Raw genomic sequence first — 16,623 nt, 5'->3', positions numbered from 1 at the left:
TCCACTCCCTGCTCCGACATACATTGTGTGTATCATCCACTTGGCAATGAACTGAATATTTCTGAACTTATTGTATTTTCAACTGAACAATAATTTAATTTTTCACATAAAATTAAATTTTATATGGGCAACTGAAAGATACTCAAAGGCAGTAAATCTATCTTAAAATTTTTGTCTATCCATCTGAGTACTTAGAATGGGTGTTTGGTGATTGCTTGAATGACTAAAGGTATACTTTAAAGTATTCCAGAATACCTTCCTGAATTCACTTTTTGGGATGACTTTTAACTATAAATATTAATAGAAAATTAAATATATATATATAGCTTAAACATCCAAGTGGAAAATATTATTAACCTCAGTAAGCAAATGGCTGCATGGGACACATGAATAAAGGTAATCCATTTATTAGGAGCTGGGGCCTAAACCTAGGAGCCCTGGGGACACAATTCGTTCTCCACCCACTGCTAACAGCAAGCCAGTGCTTTAAATGCACAGCAATGCCCAGGGAGCAAGTTCAAACTCTGCTCCTGTAAAGATTTACAGCCTTGGAAATGCTATAAAAGTTTTCTCAAAGTCAGAATAGATTTGATGGTAGTAGACTGGTTTTGGTTAATACCTAGTCATATGTTTTCAAATAATAGATGGAAAAATAAGTAAAGTAATAACCTTACCTTTAAGACACTTGCATTTTTAGAGATACTGAGGCCTGGTTTCTTCAGCAAGGGTCGGCCGTCTTTTAACCAAGTCAGAGTAGGGGGCGGAATAGCATCACTCTGGCATAGCAGGTCCACATCTTGACCAATGAGGACAGAAATGTTCTGTTCTTCTCCCACAATGTTTGGTGGAACTAAATGAAAGATAGGCTCTCTTTTTATCCTCATTGGACAACACAGCACATTCTGAGTGACTTTATTGGTTATTTTGAGATGAAAAATTTGAATCATTCTAACATACTCTCTTTGCATCACATAATTCAGGATGAACTATTAATAAGAGATTAATATATTCCTGTTGAACAGAAATCATTCTTAAAAGTGTTCTTATAGAAAATATGCAGTACTTGAAGTTCTTCCCAAGTGTGTATTTAAGAAACTTCTACAACTAGATGTTGCCTTTTAAGGTTTTCAAAACAAATTCTTCACAAAATATTTTGCAAATATACTTCAACATGCATTTGTGTAGTTTCTGGGGTTTATTTTTTGCAGAAGAAAGCAAATTCATAGCAGAAGAGTGGGGGGAAATCCCAACAACTAAAAGAGATCATAAATTATCAAAATTATCTAGGTCTATATATCTCACAATGTTTAAAACATAGAATGGATGAGGAATAATGGCTTGTTCATGACATGCTAGCAATGTTTGGAGTCTTTGGATGCATAGTTTAGTGCTCTTTCCAGGTTTCCAGCGTTTCCGTCAATTTCCTATAGAATGAAATCATGTAAAATAAATGGATCAATAAAAACAGCTAGACCAGCAGCCAATTGAGCATATTTCTATAACTACATAAAAATATAAAATCTACTGAAATATTAATGAAAGTAAAATGATAATTTCCTGGTTACAAGAATTGTCAAATGCTGAAATGTGTTCTTGGAGAAGTTTTTAGAATCCATCTCCTCCCTTGAGCGTATTGAAGACCAAACAACCATCTATCTTAGCTGGCTTAGCTGCTGCCTTGCCAAAAATTAAAGGGTGGGTTGCATAATCCCTCAAGAATTCTTTCAGACCATTATAGTAATTAAGGAAACACAAAGAAATGATGAATTGAGACGTTATAAAAGGGCCATTCAAACAAGCATGAAGAGAAATTTCCTTGACCATTTCCTTCTGACCCTTATAACTACTTAGACTTGAAGGAAACATCATTGTAGAGAAGTTGCCTTAAATTTCAATAAAATTCAAGTTTGAGTGATACCTAACACCTAGCAACAATGCACGGGCATTCCTATAATTGTGAGAATTCTCTGCTACCCTGGCACTTTCTGACTGTTATGTTCAAGTTCGGTGGTTCAAATCCACCAGTCGATTTGGGGAGAAGGAAAAGGCTGTCTGCCTCTATAAAGATCGACAGGCTCAGAGAACCTCTCTGGGCCGCCTCTGAGGGGACAGACTCAATAGTAGTGACTTTTTTGTTTTTATGTCGACTACACAGGGAAAAGGAACACAAATGAAGAGAGTGTTTTCGTGTGCTGCTTTGGGTGTAGGATATGTGCTAAACCCAAAAGAATTGACAGCCAAGAAAAAAAGTACCCTGCAAAGTGCCTGGAATGGACCAAACAGAACATTTTTGTGGAGATTCCTGATAATCTGTCTATTAAATGCAATACCACAGATAGACATCCGGCTCTTGATAAATTCAAAGCAATCTGTGCAGGAACAGAGAACGGATTCTTTTAGACATGTGACATATTAGGTAAAAAGATTCACAGTCAGTTTGAGATGAAACCTACTATAACATTAGCAATATATGCACAATTAGTGCTACATTCTTTTTAATCCTTTTATTAGGGGCTCATACAACTCTTATCACAATCCATACATACATCAATTGTGTAAAGCACATTTGTACATTCATTGCCCTCATCATTCTCAAAATATTTGCTCTCCATGTAAGCCCCTGGCATCAGCTCCTCATTTTTTCCCTCCCACCGCACTCCCCACCCTCATGAACCCTTGATAATTTATAAATTATGATTTTGTCATATCTTACACTGTCCGACATTTCCCTGCATCCACTTTTCTCTTGTCTGTCCCCTACGGAGGAGGTTATATGTAGATCCCTGTAATTGGTTTCCCTTTCTACCCACCCTCCCTCCACCCTTCTAGTATCGCCACTCTCACCACTGGTCCTGAACGGATCATCTGTCCTGGATTCCCTGTTTCCAGTTCCCATTTGTACCAGTGTACATCCTCTGGTCTAACTAGATTTGTAAGGTAGAATTGGGATCATTATAGTGGAGGGGGAGGAAGCATTTAGGAACTAGAGGAAAGTTATATGTTTCATTGTTGCTACACTGCACCCTGACTGGGACATCTCCCCATGACCCTTCCATAAAGGGATGTCCAATTGCCTACAGATGGGGTTTGGGTCCCCACTCCACACTCCCCATCATTCACAATGATATGATTTTTTTCGTTCTTTGATGCCTGACACCTCATCTCTTCCACACCTTGTGATCACACAGACTGGCATGCTTCTTCCATGTGGGATTTGTTGCTTCTCAGTTAGATGGCCACTTGTTTACCTTCGAGTCTTCAAGATCCTAGATGCTAATCTTTTGATAGCCAGGCACCATCAGCTTTCTTCACCATATTTGCTTACACACCTGCTTTGTCTTCAGTGATTGTGTCAGGAAGGTGAGCATCATGGAATGCCAGTTTAACAGAACAAAGTATTCTTGCATTGAGGAAGTATTTGAGAGGAGGCCCAATGTCCATCTGCTACCTTAATACTAGACCTATAAATATATGCACATTGACCTAGTTCCCTATCCTTATATATAAATATATTTACATCTGTTCATGTCTTTATTTAGACCTCTATAAATTCCCTTTTCCTCCTAGCTCTTTCCTCTATTTCCTTTTACTTTCCTCTTGTCCCACTATCATGTTCAGCCTTCATTTGGGTTTCAGTAATTCATCTCGGCTACACTGCCCTTGACCAAGCCCTACCAGGCCTGCTACACCTACCTCACCACCGATTTGGATCACTTGTTATTCCCTTGTCCATGGGTTTGTTAATACCATTTCCCTTACTCCCTCCTCATCCTCTCCCATGTCCCCCCTGGAACTATTGGTCTCATTGTTTTCTCCTCCAGATTGTTCATCCAACCTATCTTATTTACACAGACCTGCAAAGATAATAACATGTACAAAAACTAGACAGAGCAAAACCAAGCAACAAAAGAAAAGAAAACAACAAAAAGCAAATGACAACAACAAACAAACATATCAAACAAAAAAGAGAAACTTGTAGTTAGTAGACTGTTTGTTTGCTTTAAGAGTGTTTTCCAGTCCAGTCTGATGGGGTGCCAAGCCCTTACCCCAAAGTCTATTTTAGGTATTCCCTGGGGACTTCTTTGCACTGTTCCCCTTGCTGTTCTGTTGCACGTCCTTAGTTTGCCTAGGCTTGGTGGGATCAGATCGGGTACAATTCCCACATTGTGTCTCCAGTCTTGTTCCCTGTAGGGCTATGGGTCAGTGAAGGATGTCGTGTCTCATAGTGGGGCCAGCCATATGGTCTTCTCTGTGCATTGGCTGCTCTGAGAGGGAATATTATCATCAAGGCTTGGTGGGCCAGGATGTGCTCCACTCTCTCTTCCTCCCCCTGCATTTGCTCCCATGTGTTCTGATCAGATGTGTCCCTCTCCCTAAGCTGTAGCTTCAGTGCTGTCCTCTGAAATAAGTTCTTCTGGGGGGCTACTTTCTAAAATATCATTGCAACCAGATAGATCCACAAATCTTTATCATGTTAAGGAAGCTCTCAATTAATCAGCTGATTTCACAGCTTGGAAATAATTTAGGGTAAAGTCTGGTCTCACTGGATTAAAAAAATACCATAACTGTATAAAATGTTTCTCTTAGATTATTTTCAAAATGCACAAAAGCACAGGAATTTTTTATGATTGTTTATAAAAGTAAAAATCTGAAACAACTCAACACAGCATCATGCTAATTTATTTCCAAATATTTTCCCTTCAATTACATTTCCTACAGCTAAATGAGTTGAATCAAGTTCAAAAGAAAACCAGATTTTTAAAAGTGAGAGGGAAAGATATGCAAAAACAATACAGTATTTGTTTTTTAAAGAACCTAAACTAAAGAATCTAATTACAGGCTATATATTACCAAAGCATGTCTATTTTGTACTTTTTAGGTCCTGTCTCTCATTTCCGAGTTTCTGTTTAGTCTGAGAAGAGAACAAGGTTCTGCCCTGTGGATCCTCGGCTTTCTTAGATCGTATCCCTATTTTGTTTTGAGGCTCTGTTGCGTAAGAACGGGTGTGCTCTGGACCAACTTCTCATCCTGTTTCAAACTCATTACATTTACTAACCCAGCTCAGCATTGCCATAGGGCACGCTTACTGAGACACTGGGAAATGTGTAATTTCTAAGAAAGTTCTCTGAACTTTGTTGATTAAAAAACAAAGGTTCCATGTAGATACAAAATTTAAAAAATCCATTATTGACGTGGTATCTTAGAAGGTGGCAAAACTGAACCTGAATGTACGCTAGGGGGAAAAGTCTTTAATGAACTACTTTTGCAATTAGGAAAAGCCAGTTTCACCACTTTCTATTTCTCCTCCTATCCCCACAGTCAACAATGTCAATCTGGCGGGGATCTTGTTCCCAGAGTTCATGGGCTCAGCCCCTAGGCTCCCACGAAGGACCTACCAGCACAATAAAGAGACCTGGTGGCACCGTGAGTTAGTTGTTGGGCTGAGAACTGCACTAGCTGCTCCATGGAAGCAAGATGAAGCTGTCAGCTCCTGTAAAAAGTATAATCTCGGAAACCCTAAGGAGGCAGCTATACTCTGTCCTTATGAATAGGAATCCAAGCTAGGGTGTTGGGTCTGGAGAAGCAGCAGAGCTCTTGTGGTCCTGTGGGTAAGTTCTGGGCTACTCACGGAATCATTGGCTGCTGACCCACCACTGGCTGCGTGGGGACAGGCGAGGCTCTCTGATCCAAGGAGGAACCAGTCTCGCGGTCCCCATACAGGTAGCTACGAGTTGGAATCAACTATTTGGCAGTGAGCTTGGGTTTTTGATTTTGGGTTTGTGGTGTGTGTGCATGCGTGTCCATGGTTACGTGCTTGACTGTCAACACAAACACACCTGGAGATCTGCTTCTGTAGAGATCTCAGCATTGGAAACCGTGGGGCAATTCTATACCGCCATACAGGGTCTTTATGTCAGAATCAACTTGATACCACACAATAGCAACTAAAACTAGGGTCCAATTAGGTGCAAGATTGCCACGGACACTGCTACAAAAAAGAATATGATATGTGCAAGCAATACTAACAGTACAACATGCATTAAAAACAAATTTCAAATTAAAATCTGTTATACATTTTTAATTATTTAATAGCTGACCATGTATACATGTTTAAAATGTTATGCACATATCCAAACTCCGTGTTACTAAGTCAATTCCAACTCGCAGCGATCCTACCCAGAGTTCCCAGGAGGAAACGTTTGCTGGAGTAGCGCTCCATCTTGCTCCTGCAGAGGGGCAGGTGGCTTGAACTGCTCCTCTGCAGTCAGCAGCCTGGCGCCGGATGCACAGCACTCTCGGGATCGTTTAAGGATCCATATACAACCTCAAAAATGCAGCTCACTATTGGACCTTGATGTCAGGAGGAAAGGGTCTGGTTGTCTGCCTGATGGCGTAGTACAAAATCATGCTGGCACATGATAGAGAAGAGTGATATGCTTGATATATAAATCAGAAAAATATTAGCTCCCTCTCATGTCCTAAGCCCACTTTATAGAATTGCAAGATCTGATCCCAGATTTTCCCTACTAACTAACGCTCAGTCAATATCATTGCCACTTCCTATAGGAGCAATTGGTCTCTCCTTAGACCAATTGACTAACCATTCTTAAGGATATTTGGTATCAGCAACACTCAACTTCTTTACGGACTATACAAGCAACACTAAGAGAAAGGGGAATTGGAATCTCTGGGACTGAGCATAATACGACCCTCTGTGATCTCAGACACATCAGCGTGGCATAACTGAAGCAGGGAGGGAAGCAGGACACGGAGAGCGCCCTTCGGTAATCCGCTGCTCATTCCTGGGGCGTGCCCAGGCCATCTTCATTAGGATAGAAGCCATTCGTGGTGTAAAAATTGATACTTTCATTAGAAATTTATAATATTATACAAGGTATGCATAATTATTACATTTTCTTTTAGCAAACATAGAAATAAGTCTGCATGGTGCACAGGACCATGATGCAGTCTTCTATCAAGATTAAGTGTCAATTATTTGGAGGCAAGATGGTATTTAGGGGGGAAAACTACTACCAACTATTCTAGAGGCTTCAGAAGAAATAATTTCATTATCCAGTAGCTACGAGAGTGTGTTATACAAGTAACCCCTCCGAAAATATCTGAAATCATTTCAAGTGCTAAAGGCATACTGGAATGTTAAATGGCAAGAATAATCTATTAGCGGAGACCAATGAGGTTTAAACTTTGTTCTGATAGAAATGTGCTTAGATGGAATCAGATGCTTCACTGATGGCTGCAAAGTGATAGGGAAAAAATAAACTTTACTTCTCAAAGAATCTGTTCATTCATAGACATAGCAGTGATTGAAAAAAATCCTCATTGTAAATATGAATAGCAAGCAATACAGTCAACCATTGACTAGACTAGGCGGAGAGAGCTGACTGAAAGGGTGCTTGCTCTGCTGAGATGACATCTCCCAGAATCAGAGCCGCTCTCTATAGTCATGTTCTTCAGCTGGGTGCACTTTAAATTCTCAGAACTACATTTTTTAAAAAGAAATAGATCAAAGAGGAAGGTGTAGAGGAAAAGATGACGTCATATTGAGATCTGATTTGAATTGATCAGTAGTAGTATTATTTCTGTTGTCCGTTGTCCTTGATAGTCTTTCGATTCTGCATAACCTCATTATCTAAGCACACTCATGGCCCAGCTGAAAGAACTGTGAACCGGTCTCACCATATACTCGGAGGTCAAAGTCCCTTTGTTTCTCCCCAGCAGCATTCACTGCCACACAGGTGTATCTCCCAGTATCACTGATTTGGGCACTAGTCAAAGCGAGGATTCGTCCCCCAGAGAGAACCTGTCAGTGACAAGGAAGCGAAACATGAGTGCTGAAAATGGTCAGGGTAAAGCATTTTTATCCCATTTCGGGGGCTTATCAGTGGATTTTTGCTTCTAGGAGGAGAGTCGCTCAGGCTTTTTAAGATGCAATTCGCTCTTCACCCTCCCGGTGGAAACCCCTGTGATTTAAATCCAATTTGGTAACAACCACTGAAAACAAATCTTAATTTAAAAATCAAGTGAAGGTCAAACTTCATCTGTATTTACTAGAGTCAGATTTATGAGAGGAGCCATGCGGGAAGAAGTAGGATGAGCGGATTCTCCTTCTTCATTCTTCCTTGGGTAAACAATGAAAAACCAGTGAAATTAATTTGCCACATCCATTGCCCTGTTATTCCACAGATCGAATTGTACTTCTAAAATATTAACTTAAAAATATTAATGGTAACAATAGATTGCCTATGATAGAAGATACAGTCAGTAAAAGGTTATTGAAATCCAGTCTCTGGCAAAATAAAATTTAACCAAACTAATTTGAAACTGCATTTCAAAAATTTGAATCAGCTTAATGCACTCAAAATGTTTTTTTATCTAAAATTCAATTTCATCTCTAATGCTCTTCCTTTTAAAATGTTTATTTATTGAAATTATAGCTGTAAATTCACTAACTTACAAAGTTCTCTAGTTTGTTATTTCCAGACATTTAAATGAAATATTGTTATTAATTTGCAGTTTTTATTGTTGAGAAACCTTCCTTTGTTTAAGGTATCTGTTATGGTGGAGTTGGTGGGAGGAGGTGTGAATGAAAATGACAAATATCCAAAACAACTTGTCAAAACATTAAGGAGCAAATACCAACATGGGAGCTAAGGGGACCAAGCAAATGATCACTCTTAAAAGTCCCGAGAGCTTAATGAACTGTTTGGAAAGTCCCACGGTGTGACTCTGACATTTGTGTATGACAGTGAACACGTGTTTGGGTGAGATTGGGTAATCAGTGCTCTCCCACAACTTTACCTGCTGTATTGCTGTACTGAACTACAACGTACGAGATTTCATTAAGGAGATGGAAGAAGGTACCTGAATTCCGTTAGCAAAACTGGAGACTGGGCTCCCATCTTTCAACCAGGTGAGACTCGGGGCGGGGATACCTCTGGCTTCACATTCTAATCTCACCAGATTATTAACCACCACTGCCGCCATACTACTGCTGCCAGAAATCGATGGAGGAACTGAAATATTAAAATACGGTGAAATAGGTTAACATTACAGAGTACTTCATGTCCAGATATTGAAGAAAAAAACTACAGTCCAACAAACTCTCTTTGTAAATTGTTAGTGCTGCTTTGTGAAGGCCTTTTATGAGGAGTCCTTGTGGTAGAGTAGTTCTGCACCGGCTGCTGCCCGAGAGACTGATGATTCACCCCTCCTGAGTGGTGCCACGGAAGGAAGAGCTGGCAAGGGGTTTCTGAGAGATTACAGCCAAGGAAACCCTATGGGGCGTGTCTTCTCTGTCACATGATGTCCTCTGAGTCAGAATAAACTCATGAACACTCAATAGCAACAACAAAGATCTTTTACATTTCTACTTTGAAATTTGAATCAGAGAAAAGTCTGGCAAGCCTCGATATCTCCATCTCACTAAGGAAGAAAGGGAGGCTGGCTACTTTGTTAGGAAATTTGGTTTTATAATTTTGAAACTGTCACAGTTGAGGCTATGGTGTTCATTTCTTGATATCTAGAAGTCTCTATCTATCTATCTATCTATCTATCGATCTATCTATTAATGTATCTATCTATCTTTTACACACACATATATTCCCTTCCATCACTATAGTGATATTAACAATGAACTTCTCTTAGGATAATTACTTGGGAATGCTTCTGTTAAAAAATATTTACAAGCACATTCATTATCATTTGTTGGTAAAAATCATCCAGGACAATTCCAACAACTCATCTAAAACACATTTAAGTTCAACAGTGTGTGAAAAGCAAGAATTTTAATAGGAATGGAACCGAAAACATTTATAGGCTTTATAATACTGGGCCCTGAAATAAAAAAGGTAGCACACTTTGTTAAAGCCTTCTATCAGAATGTTATGGAAGCACCTACTGATCTTGAAGGTTTCCTAAGCCCAGGACAAACATGGAAAACGAGGCCCTCACCATGGACGTGCAGACTGTAAAATAACTCTGTAGCTCCAGCTGAGTTGATGGCCACACATTTGTAGATGCCAGCGTCTGAGATCTGGGCACTTTCAATGTCAATAATCTGTCTTCGGTTCAAGAAAGAAACGCTGGAACCTGAGAGAGGACGATTATCTTTGTACCAGGTGATAGCTGGGAGGGAAAATAAGACACTTTGTAAAGCTTTACATCAGCCAAACTGGAGTTTAACTGAAACATTAATAGTGTTTTTATTAATATGCTTATCATTCAAGTGTAAATTATCTTAATACACATCTCTACAGGAGTGATTATTAGGAAGAGGACTCTTTAAAGACCCCAATCCTTCTAAGATTCATAAAAATGAATATAAAAGGGGAAAATATATTTTTTATTATCTTGACTGTCCAAATAATCTTTAAGAGTAAAATTTCAACCTACACTGCTTCCTTTGGTTGTTTATGATCTTTGTAAGGAGCTCTGGTGGCACTGTCAGATGAGCATTGCACTGCTAAGTGCAAGGCTGGTGGTTCAAATCCAAGGTCAGCAGATTTTTGGCTCCCAGGAGAAAGAGGAAGCCGTCTGCTTCCATAAAGATTTATGGTCTCGGGAACCTGACCCAGGGTTGGAGTCAGAACTGGCTCGATGGCAGCGATGATACATTTTTAAATTGCTATTCTTATCTATAAAAACCGGATCGTTAAACACACGATTATATATAATGCGAGTCTTCACAGTGTTGCCATTGCTTGATATAAATAAGCTACCACTGGTGTGAAGAGGCCTGGTGGGGCTGCTTAGTGCTGAGCTGCTAAATGAAGTTCAAAATCACCAGGCACCCTTTGGAGAAAGATGAAGTGCTCTACTCGACTCCACTGGTCACAAGCTCCGAACCGCGCAGAGGACGGTCCACCCTGTCCGACAGAGTAGCCACGCGCTAGAATCTACTCAGCGACAATGAGTTTTAGTTTTGTTTGACCGGTGATGTGAAGCAACGAGACAAAATAATCTTATCATCACAATAGGTGTAAGCTAAAATCAAATGACTGATTTTCATTCAGATAATCTTTATAATCCCAAACATTTTCAACATAAATGTTTGTAAAGCCCATGTGATGCTTGTTATCACAGTACTGATAATCTCAATAAGATCAAGGCATTCATGTATTTTACATGGCTGACATTTAGAAATGATTTCATTCAACTAAAGGCAATCAACATTTAAAAACCTCATCCATCTTACTATATTTTTATCAATGCTGTAGTCTTGTAATATTCAGTAACCCTCCTTCCTTGTTAGTAATTACCATATCATGCTCATAAACACGTTCAGTTATTCCCAGAAATCTTGGAATGTTAATAAGTGGCAGAGTCCAAAAGGAAACACACCAGGCAAAGGGTTTCCAGCTGCCTTACACTCCAGCTGTATGGGGTTGTTCACCACCACTGTCTCGTTCAGCATTTTCCCTGCATCCTCCAGACTGGGTGGTTCTGGAATAGACCCGAACATATAATTAATTCGTTTAATTTAAGTCAACATGTTTAAACTGAAATTGCTATGGAAATTACATTTTTCCTTCATTCTTCCCACATATCTACCCTGATTTATTCGGAATAAAGGCAGACTGTTAAGGAGTTCTGGTGACGCAGTCGTTACCAAATGGCCTCAATTTCAAAGTCAGCCGTTGAAAACCATCAGCCACTCTCCAGGAGAAGCACAGGGCCTTCCCCTGTCATACAGAGTTACAATCTTGCGGACGCACATGGGCAGTTCCACCCTGTGCCGCAGGACCACCGTGAGTAGGAATCGACTCTATGGCAGTGAGTTTTTACTTTTAATCAAGTAGAAGAATTGGGCTGCGAAACACAGGTCAGCCATTCAAACCCACCAGCCACTCGAGGGAGAAAAAGGACAATAAAGAGAAATACGTTTAGCCTCAGAAACCCAAAGGGGCATTTCTATTCCTATAGGGCGTCTACGACTGAAATCAGCACAATGGCAGTATGTTTGGTTTGGTTTTGGTGATTATGTAGAATTGAAGATCAGGATAAACAAGCTCTTGATGTGTTTTCTGCACTTTTCATTTCCCTATGCATGCACAATAAAATCCTTTAAAAAGTGGATCAGCATAGTAGTAAAAATAATTTTAACAAATATTTTTTATTACATTTTCTGGATTGGTACAACAGAGATCCGATTTAGGGGACATCTGCCTCTGAAGCTACACTTTTTCCTGAACTTGTCAAAAAAGGAGATATAATGTAGTAGTTTGTCATTGTTGATAAATGTTTTCTTTTGCATTTTTGTGCTGTAGTTTTTATTAACTCTTTACTATGAATTTTTTAAAAATTCATTTTCTTCCCTGTAATCTGAATTATTTCCTTAGACTATGTCATTTTTTTTTAAGTACATTAAGCAGTGTCTTAAGATTCTCTTTCAGTATCACACTGTTTGGGTGACCTGTCTGATATGTTATTAACTGACCTGATTTTTATCCTCTAGGTCTATCGTTTTGTCTTTGTTTTCCTTTGTTATGTAGTTTTCCCTCATGTGAGTGACTTTATATTTTTATTATTATATTCATTTTATTAGAGTTGTCTTGGACTGTGGTTCAGTAAAGCCTGTGTCGTTTTTAGTGGCCTAACAGAAGGAACGCTGATTGGGTGATAAGCATGTGCTTGTCTACTAATGAAAACTTTGGTGGTTGACTTCAAGCCAGCAGCACTGTGGAAGAGAAGACCTGACGGTCTTCTATCTGCACCTACAAAAATTATAGCCACAAACACCCAAAGGGCTGTACTACTTTGCCACAAAGGAATACTCTGAGTTGCACTGAATAGCAATGAGACATAATCTACTTTGAAAATATCACGTAGACATTTGAGAAGAATATATATTCTGTATTAGTTATAACTATACACATACATATATTTCTAAACCAGGGTTGACAGTTTTATTCTCCAAATCCTTCGTAACACTGTTTTCTGTTTCACTGTACAATTTCTGAGAGAGGTATATTAAAAATGCCACTTGGTAGATATTTCAAAGTTTGGGCCTTTAACATTTTAGACTTTATTATTTAAACAGCCCTCTGAACTGAAGCGCTCTTTGACGACTTTGACAGTGTGGTTCCAGCAATGAAGCATCACGGCGGGAATAAGGAATCATAAGTAGAGAATGGAGTGGCGACTCTTCAGTGCACTCTAAGAACCAGTGCTCTCAAGACGATTCCAACTTATGGAGACCCTACAGGACTGAGTAGGAGTGGGGTTCCATGGCTGCAAATCTTTACAGAAGAAGATCACCCCATCTTTCATCCCTGAAGCAGCGGATGGGTTCAAATAGCTGACTCATTCGGTTAGCAGCCCAGTCCCCTCTACCAATAACTACTGTGTGAACAAGGTTCCTTCTGACTACACTTAAAAAAAAAAAAGTTACTTTGGTCAGGGTCAAGTTTCTCCCGACTCAGAGACCCCAGCTAAGGTTTCTGAGTCTGTAAATATTTATGGGAACAGTCTCATTTTTGTACTCAAGAATGGCTGGTAGGTTTGAACTTTTGACCTTGGGGTTAGCAGTCTGATGCCCAACCCAGTGCTCCAGACCGCTGAAAATCTGCTTTTCCATAAAATAAATGAGAACACTGGCAACACTTGTCTAGAATTAGCTTACTCTAGAAATTAAACAAAAGCTTACAATAATCCTAGATGTGTTAATTCAAGAAAGCCACCTAGATCATCTCATAGCAAACAGCAAATTTGGGGCATATGAATTCTCTCTCTCTCTCTCTCTCTCTCTCTCTCTCTCTCTCTCTCTCTCTCTCTCTCTCTCTCTCCCCCCCTCTCTCTCTCCCTCTTTCTTTCCAGCAGTCCTTCAATCACAATTAAAGACAAAATAAAATCAAAAAGCAAAACCATCCTAGTAGCCAGGGGAAGACAGAATAATTTTTGACCACTTCAAAAGCATTATTTCCAGAGAATTGTCATTAACTTCTCTGGCATATGCCTAGAAATCCCCTCTGGCCTTTATGTGATCAACTCAAAGTGCACAACACGCAGCTTTACCCAGCACAGAACCAGGACCAATTATTGAACATGGTAGCTGCCTAACACAGAGAAAAAAAGATCGGAGCAAACACTGACTTAAAAAGAACGTAATGGAAAAGCCAGGGAATGCAAAGCATAAGGGAGCATCGAAAGCTCTAGAGAAAGACAATGAGCCCCATAGGTTGGAGAGTCCTGGGGCCAGAGAGATCTGAGAAGATCCTACAACCTCACCTCTGGCTGACCTTGAGACTTCGTACAAGTGCAGGCTAAGGCAGAGCTGTCAATTGCTTGGCTGAGTACTTGCTTTGGCAGCACGTCTATTAAGATTGCCTAGCTAAGTGTTGAAAGAGTGTCCAAACATACACAACCAAGACCCTTGTGAAGGCTGCAAGACTTATTGGTTCCAGGAATGTAAGACAAGGCATGTAAATTAGCTGGCCATTAAGTTAACCCAAAACAGACTTCAGAGGAAAATAAGACGTAGAACATACAGTTTACAGAATTTTCTCAGGAAAATCACTATATTAGTCTCTTTTGTTGCCATTATAGATTATCTCCAACTCTGTGGAATATGTTCCTGGAGGAGGAACCCCTTGGAAAAGCGGGGTGAGAATGACGGCACAACTTGCAGAATGCAATCAAAGTCAATGACTCACTGAATTGGTGGCTATTCTCCTGTGCATATGCTCAACAATAACAAATAAATTATTAAAACACATGTCCAGTGCATAGTGGAGACCCAAAGCCCATTTGTCGGCCACTGGAGATCCCCTCACAGAGGGACCTAGGATGCTTCCTCCCCACAACTACCATGATCTGAATTCTACCTTGCAGGACTGGATAGGGCAGAGGTTGTACACTGGTGCATATGGGAGCTGGAGGCACAGGGAATCCAGGGTGGACGATACCTTCAGGACCAGGGGTGTGAGGGGCGATACTGGAAGCATAGAGGGTGAGTGGGTTGGAAAGGGGGAACTGATTACAAGGATCTACATGTGACCTCCTCCCTGGGGGACGGACAACAGAGAAGGGGGAGAAGGTAGATGCCAAATAGGGCCAGATATGACAAAATAACAATCTATAAATTATCAAGGGCTCATGAGGGAGGGGGACACGGGGAGGGAGGGAAAAAAAAAAAGAGGACCTGATGCAAAGGGCTTAAGTGGAGAGCAAATGCTTTGAAAATGATTAGGGCAAAGAATGTACAGATGTGCTTTATACAATTGATGTATGTATATGTATGGATTGTGAAAAGAGTTGTATGAGCCCCTAAGAAAATGTTTTAAAAAAATAAAACAAATGTCCAAACCAGGGTAGAAAAAACAATATAAATTTATTAAAATTTATCCATAGATCAAGAGTCCAGTCTAGGATCACAAGGCCAGCAAGATGTCAGCAGTACTATATTACTCTCTGAAGACTATAAGAAAGATTTCCCCCCCCCCCAATTCTAGAGGTCTAGCTTAGTCTAGCTTCTCAGATTATTTGTTCAGCATGCAGATTGATTAAGTATATTGAAAGGAAACAACTCTGGCACAAATCTTTCCTGATTGTAAGCCACGCAGAACAGTTATTATGCTCCCACAACTCTCTCTTGGTCTCCGTACAGGTTCTGTATGAGCACAAGTCGTCGGCAATTCCATTCTTTTCAATGCTGCCCATCATTTGTTAGGGGTCACCCAATCAAAACCCTCTTCATAGTTACTAAAACCCCAGTAAACATCTGTGGTAGTCTGGGTAAACTAGGGAAACAAATCCCCAGAAACTCATATGTATGTGTGAGAGTTTTATATAAAGGATAAGTGTAAATTAAGAAAGCATCCTAACCCAGTGCTGCCCAAGCCTATAAATCCAACATTAGCCCCTATGCCTGATACCAATCTACAAAATCCTCCTCAATCTCACTAAACACACACAATGATGTCAATTGCAGGAGGAGAGCCAAATCAATGAGCATGCAAGCATCTCAGCGTTGGTAGGGGTCTTCACATGACTGTTCCATCACCCAGGGCTGAATCGGGGTAGGTCTAAGTGGCTTTTCCTCAGGGATGTCTTGCAGGAAGTGAGCCTTGCCAGCTGAAACAGGGAACTGGCTAAGGCAGCTGCCCCCTGGTCCAACCATCACAAAGCAAGAGACCTGAGAACCAGAAAGGCGAGGCTCACTGAGCCATTTATCTCTCAGCCATTCCATTAAGCCCACATGTGTTTATCAGCCAGGCTGGCACAATAAACCTTAACTACCTCACCATCTATCTCCCAGTTATTCCTGCTTTAGTCAAGATCTACCTGATGACAGCAATAATATATCTCATTTCAATCCTTCTCCGAGTTCAGGGTGAATTTCTGTCAACTCCTGGCAGATCATCATTGCTAAACTACCTGCAGCATATTTCTACTATTAAATTTTAATTTAACTAATAGGTATATTTAATCTTAATGTCATTGTTTGTTTCTAAAGTTTGTTGGTTTGCCTCTCTGGAATGAACTCGAACACGGGATCTCTTCTAGCCCGCAGGCCCAGGTGGCGGGCTTCCAAAGTCCGTGGCATCGACCAGCGAGTGCTTCCAGTACTTCTCAGCAAGCTGAAACCTTTCCTTTGGCTTCCGT

The 16,623-nt window shown here is 40.2% G+C and overlaps 1 protein-coding gene across 2 annotated transcripts in view; it reads right to left on the bottom strand.

Moving 5' to 3' along the window:
• HMCN1 (hemicentin 1) overlaps positions 1–16,623 on the bottom strand; it is a 544,205-nt gene that overhangs the window by 175,419 nt on the left and 352,163 nt on the right. For both annotated transcript variants that reach the window (XM_075528409.1, XM_075528416.1), the window contains exons 37-41: positions 11,362–11,463; positions 9,973–10,146; positions 8,884–9,035; positions 7,699–7,822; positions 675–850 (exon numbers count right to left, since the gene is read on the bottom strand). In XM_075528409.1, coding sequence (XP_075384524.1) covers positions 675–850; positions 7,699–7,822; positions 8,884–9,035; positions 9,973–10,146; positions 11,362–11,463 — 728 coding nt within the window. The remainder of the gene's footprint in view (positions 1–674; positions 851–7,698; positions 7,823–8,883; positions 9,036–9,972; positions 10,147–11,361; positions 11,464–16,623) is intronic.

The sequence above is a fragment of the Tenrec ecaudatus genome, chromosome 1, assembly GCF_050624435.1.
Source record: "Tenrec ecaudatus isolate mTenEca1 chromosome 1, mTenEca1.hap1, whole genome shotgun sequence".
Classification (NCBI taxonomy): domain Eukaryota; kingdom Metazoa; phylum Chordata; class Mammalia; order Afrosoricida; family Tenrecidae; genus Tenrec; species Tenrec ecaudatus.
This window is presented reverse-complemented; position numbering and strand designations above follow the sequence as displayed.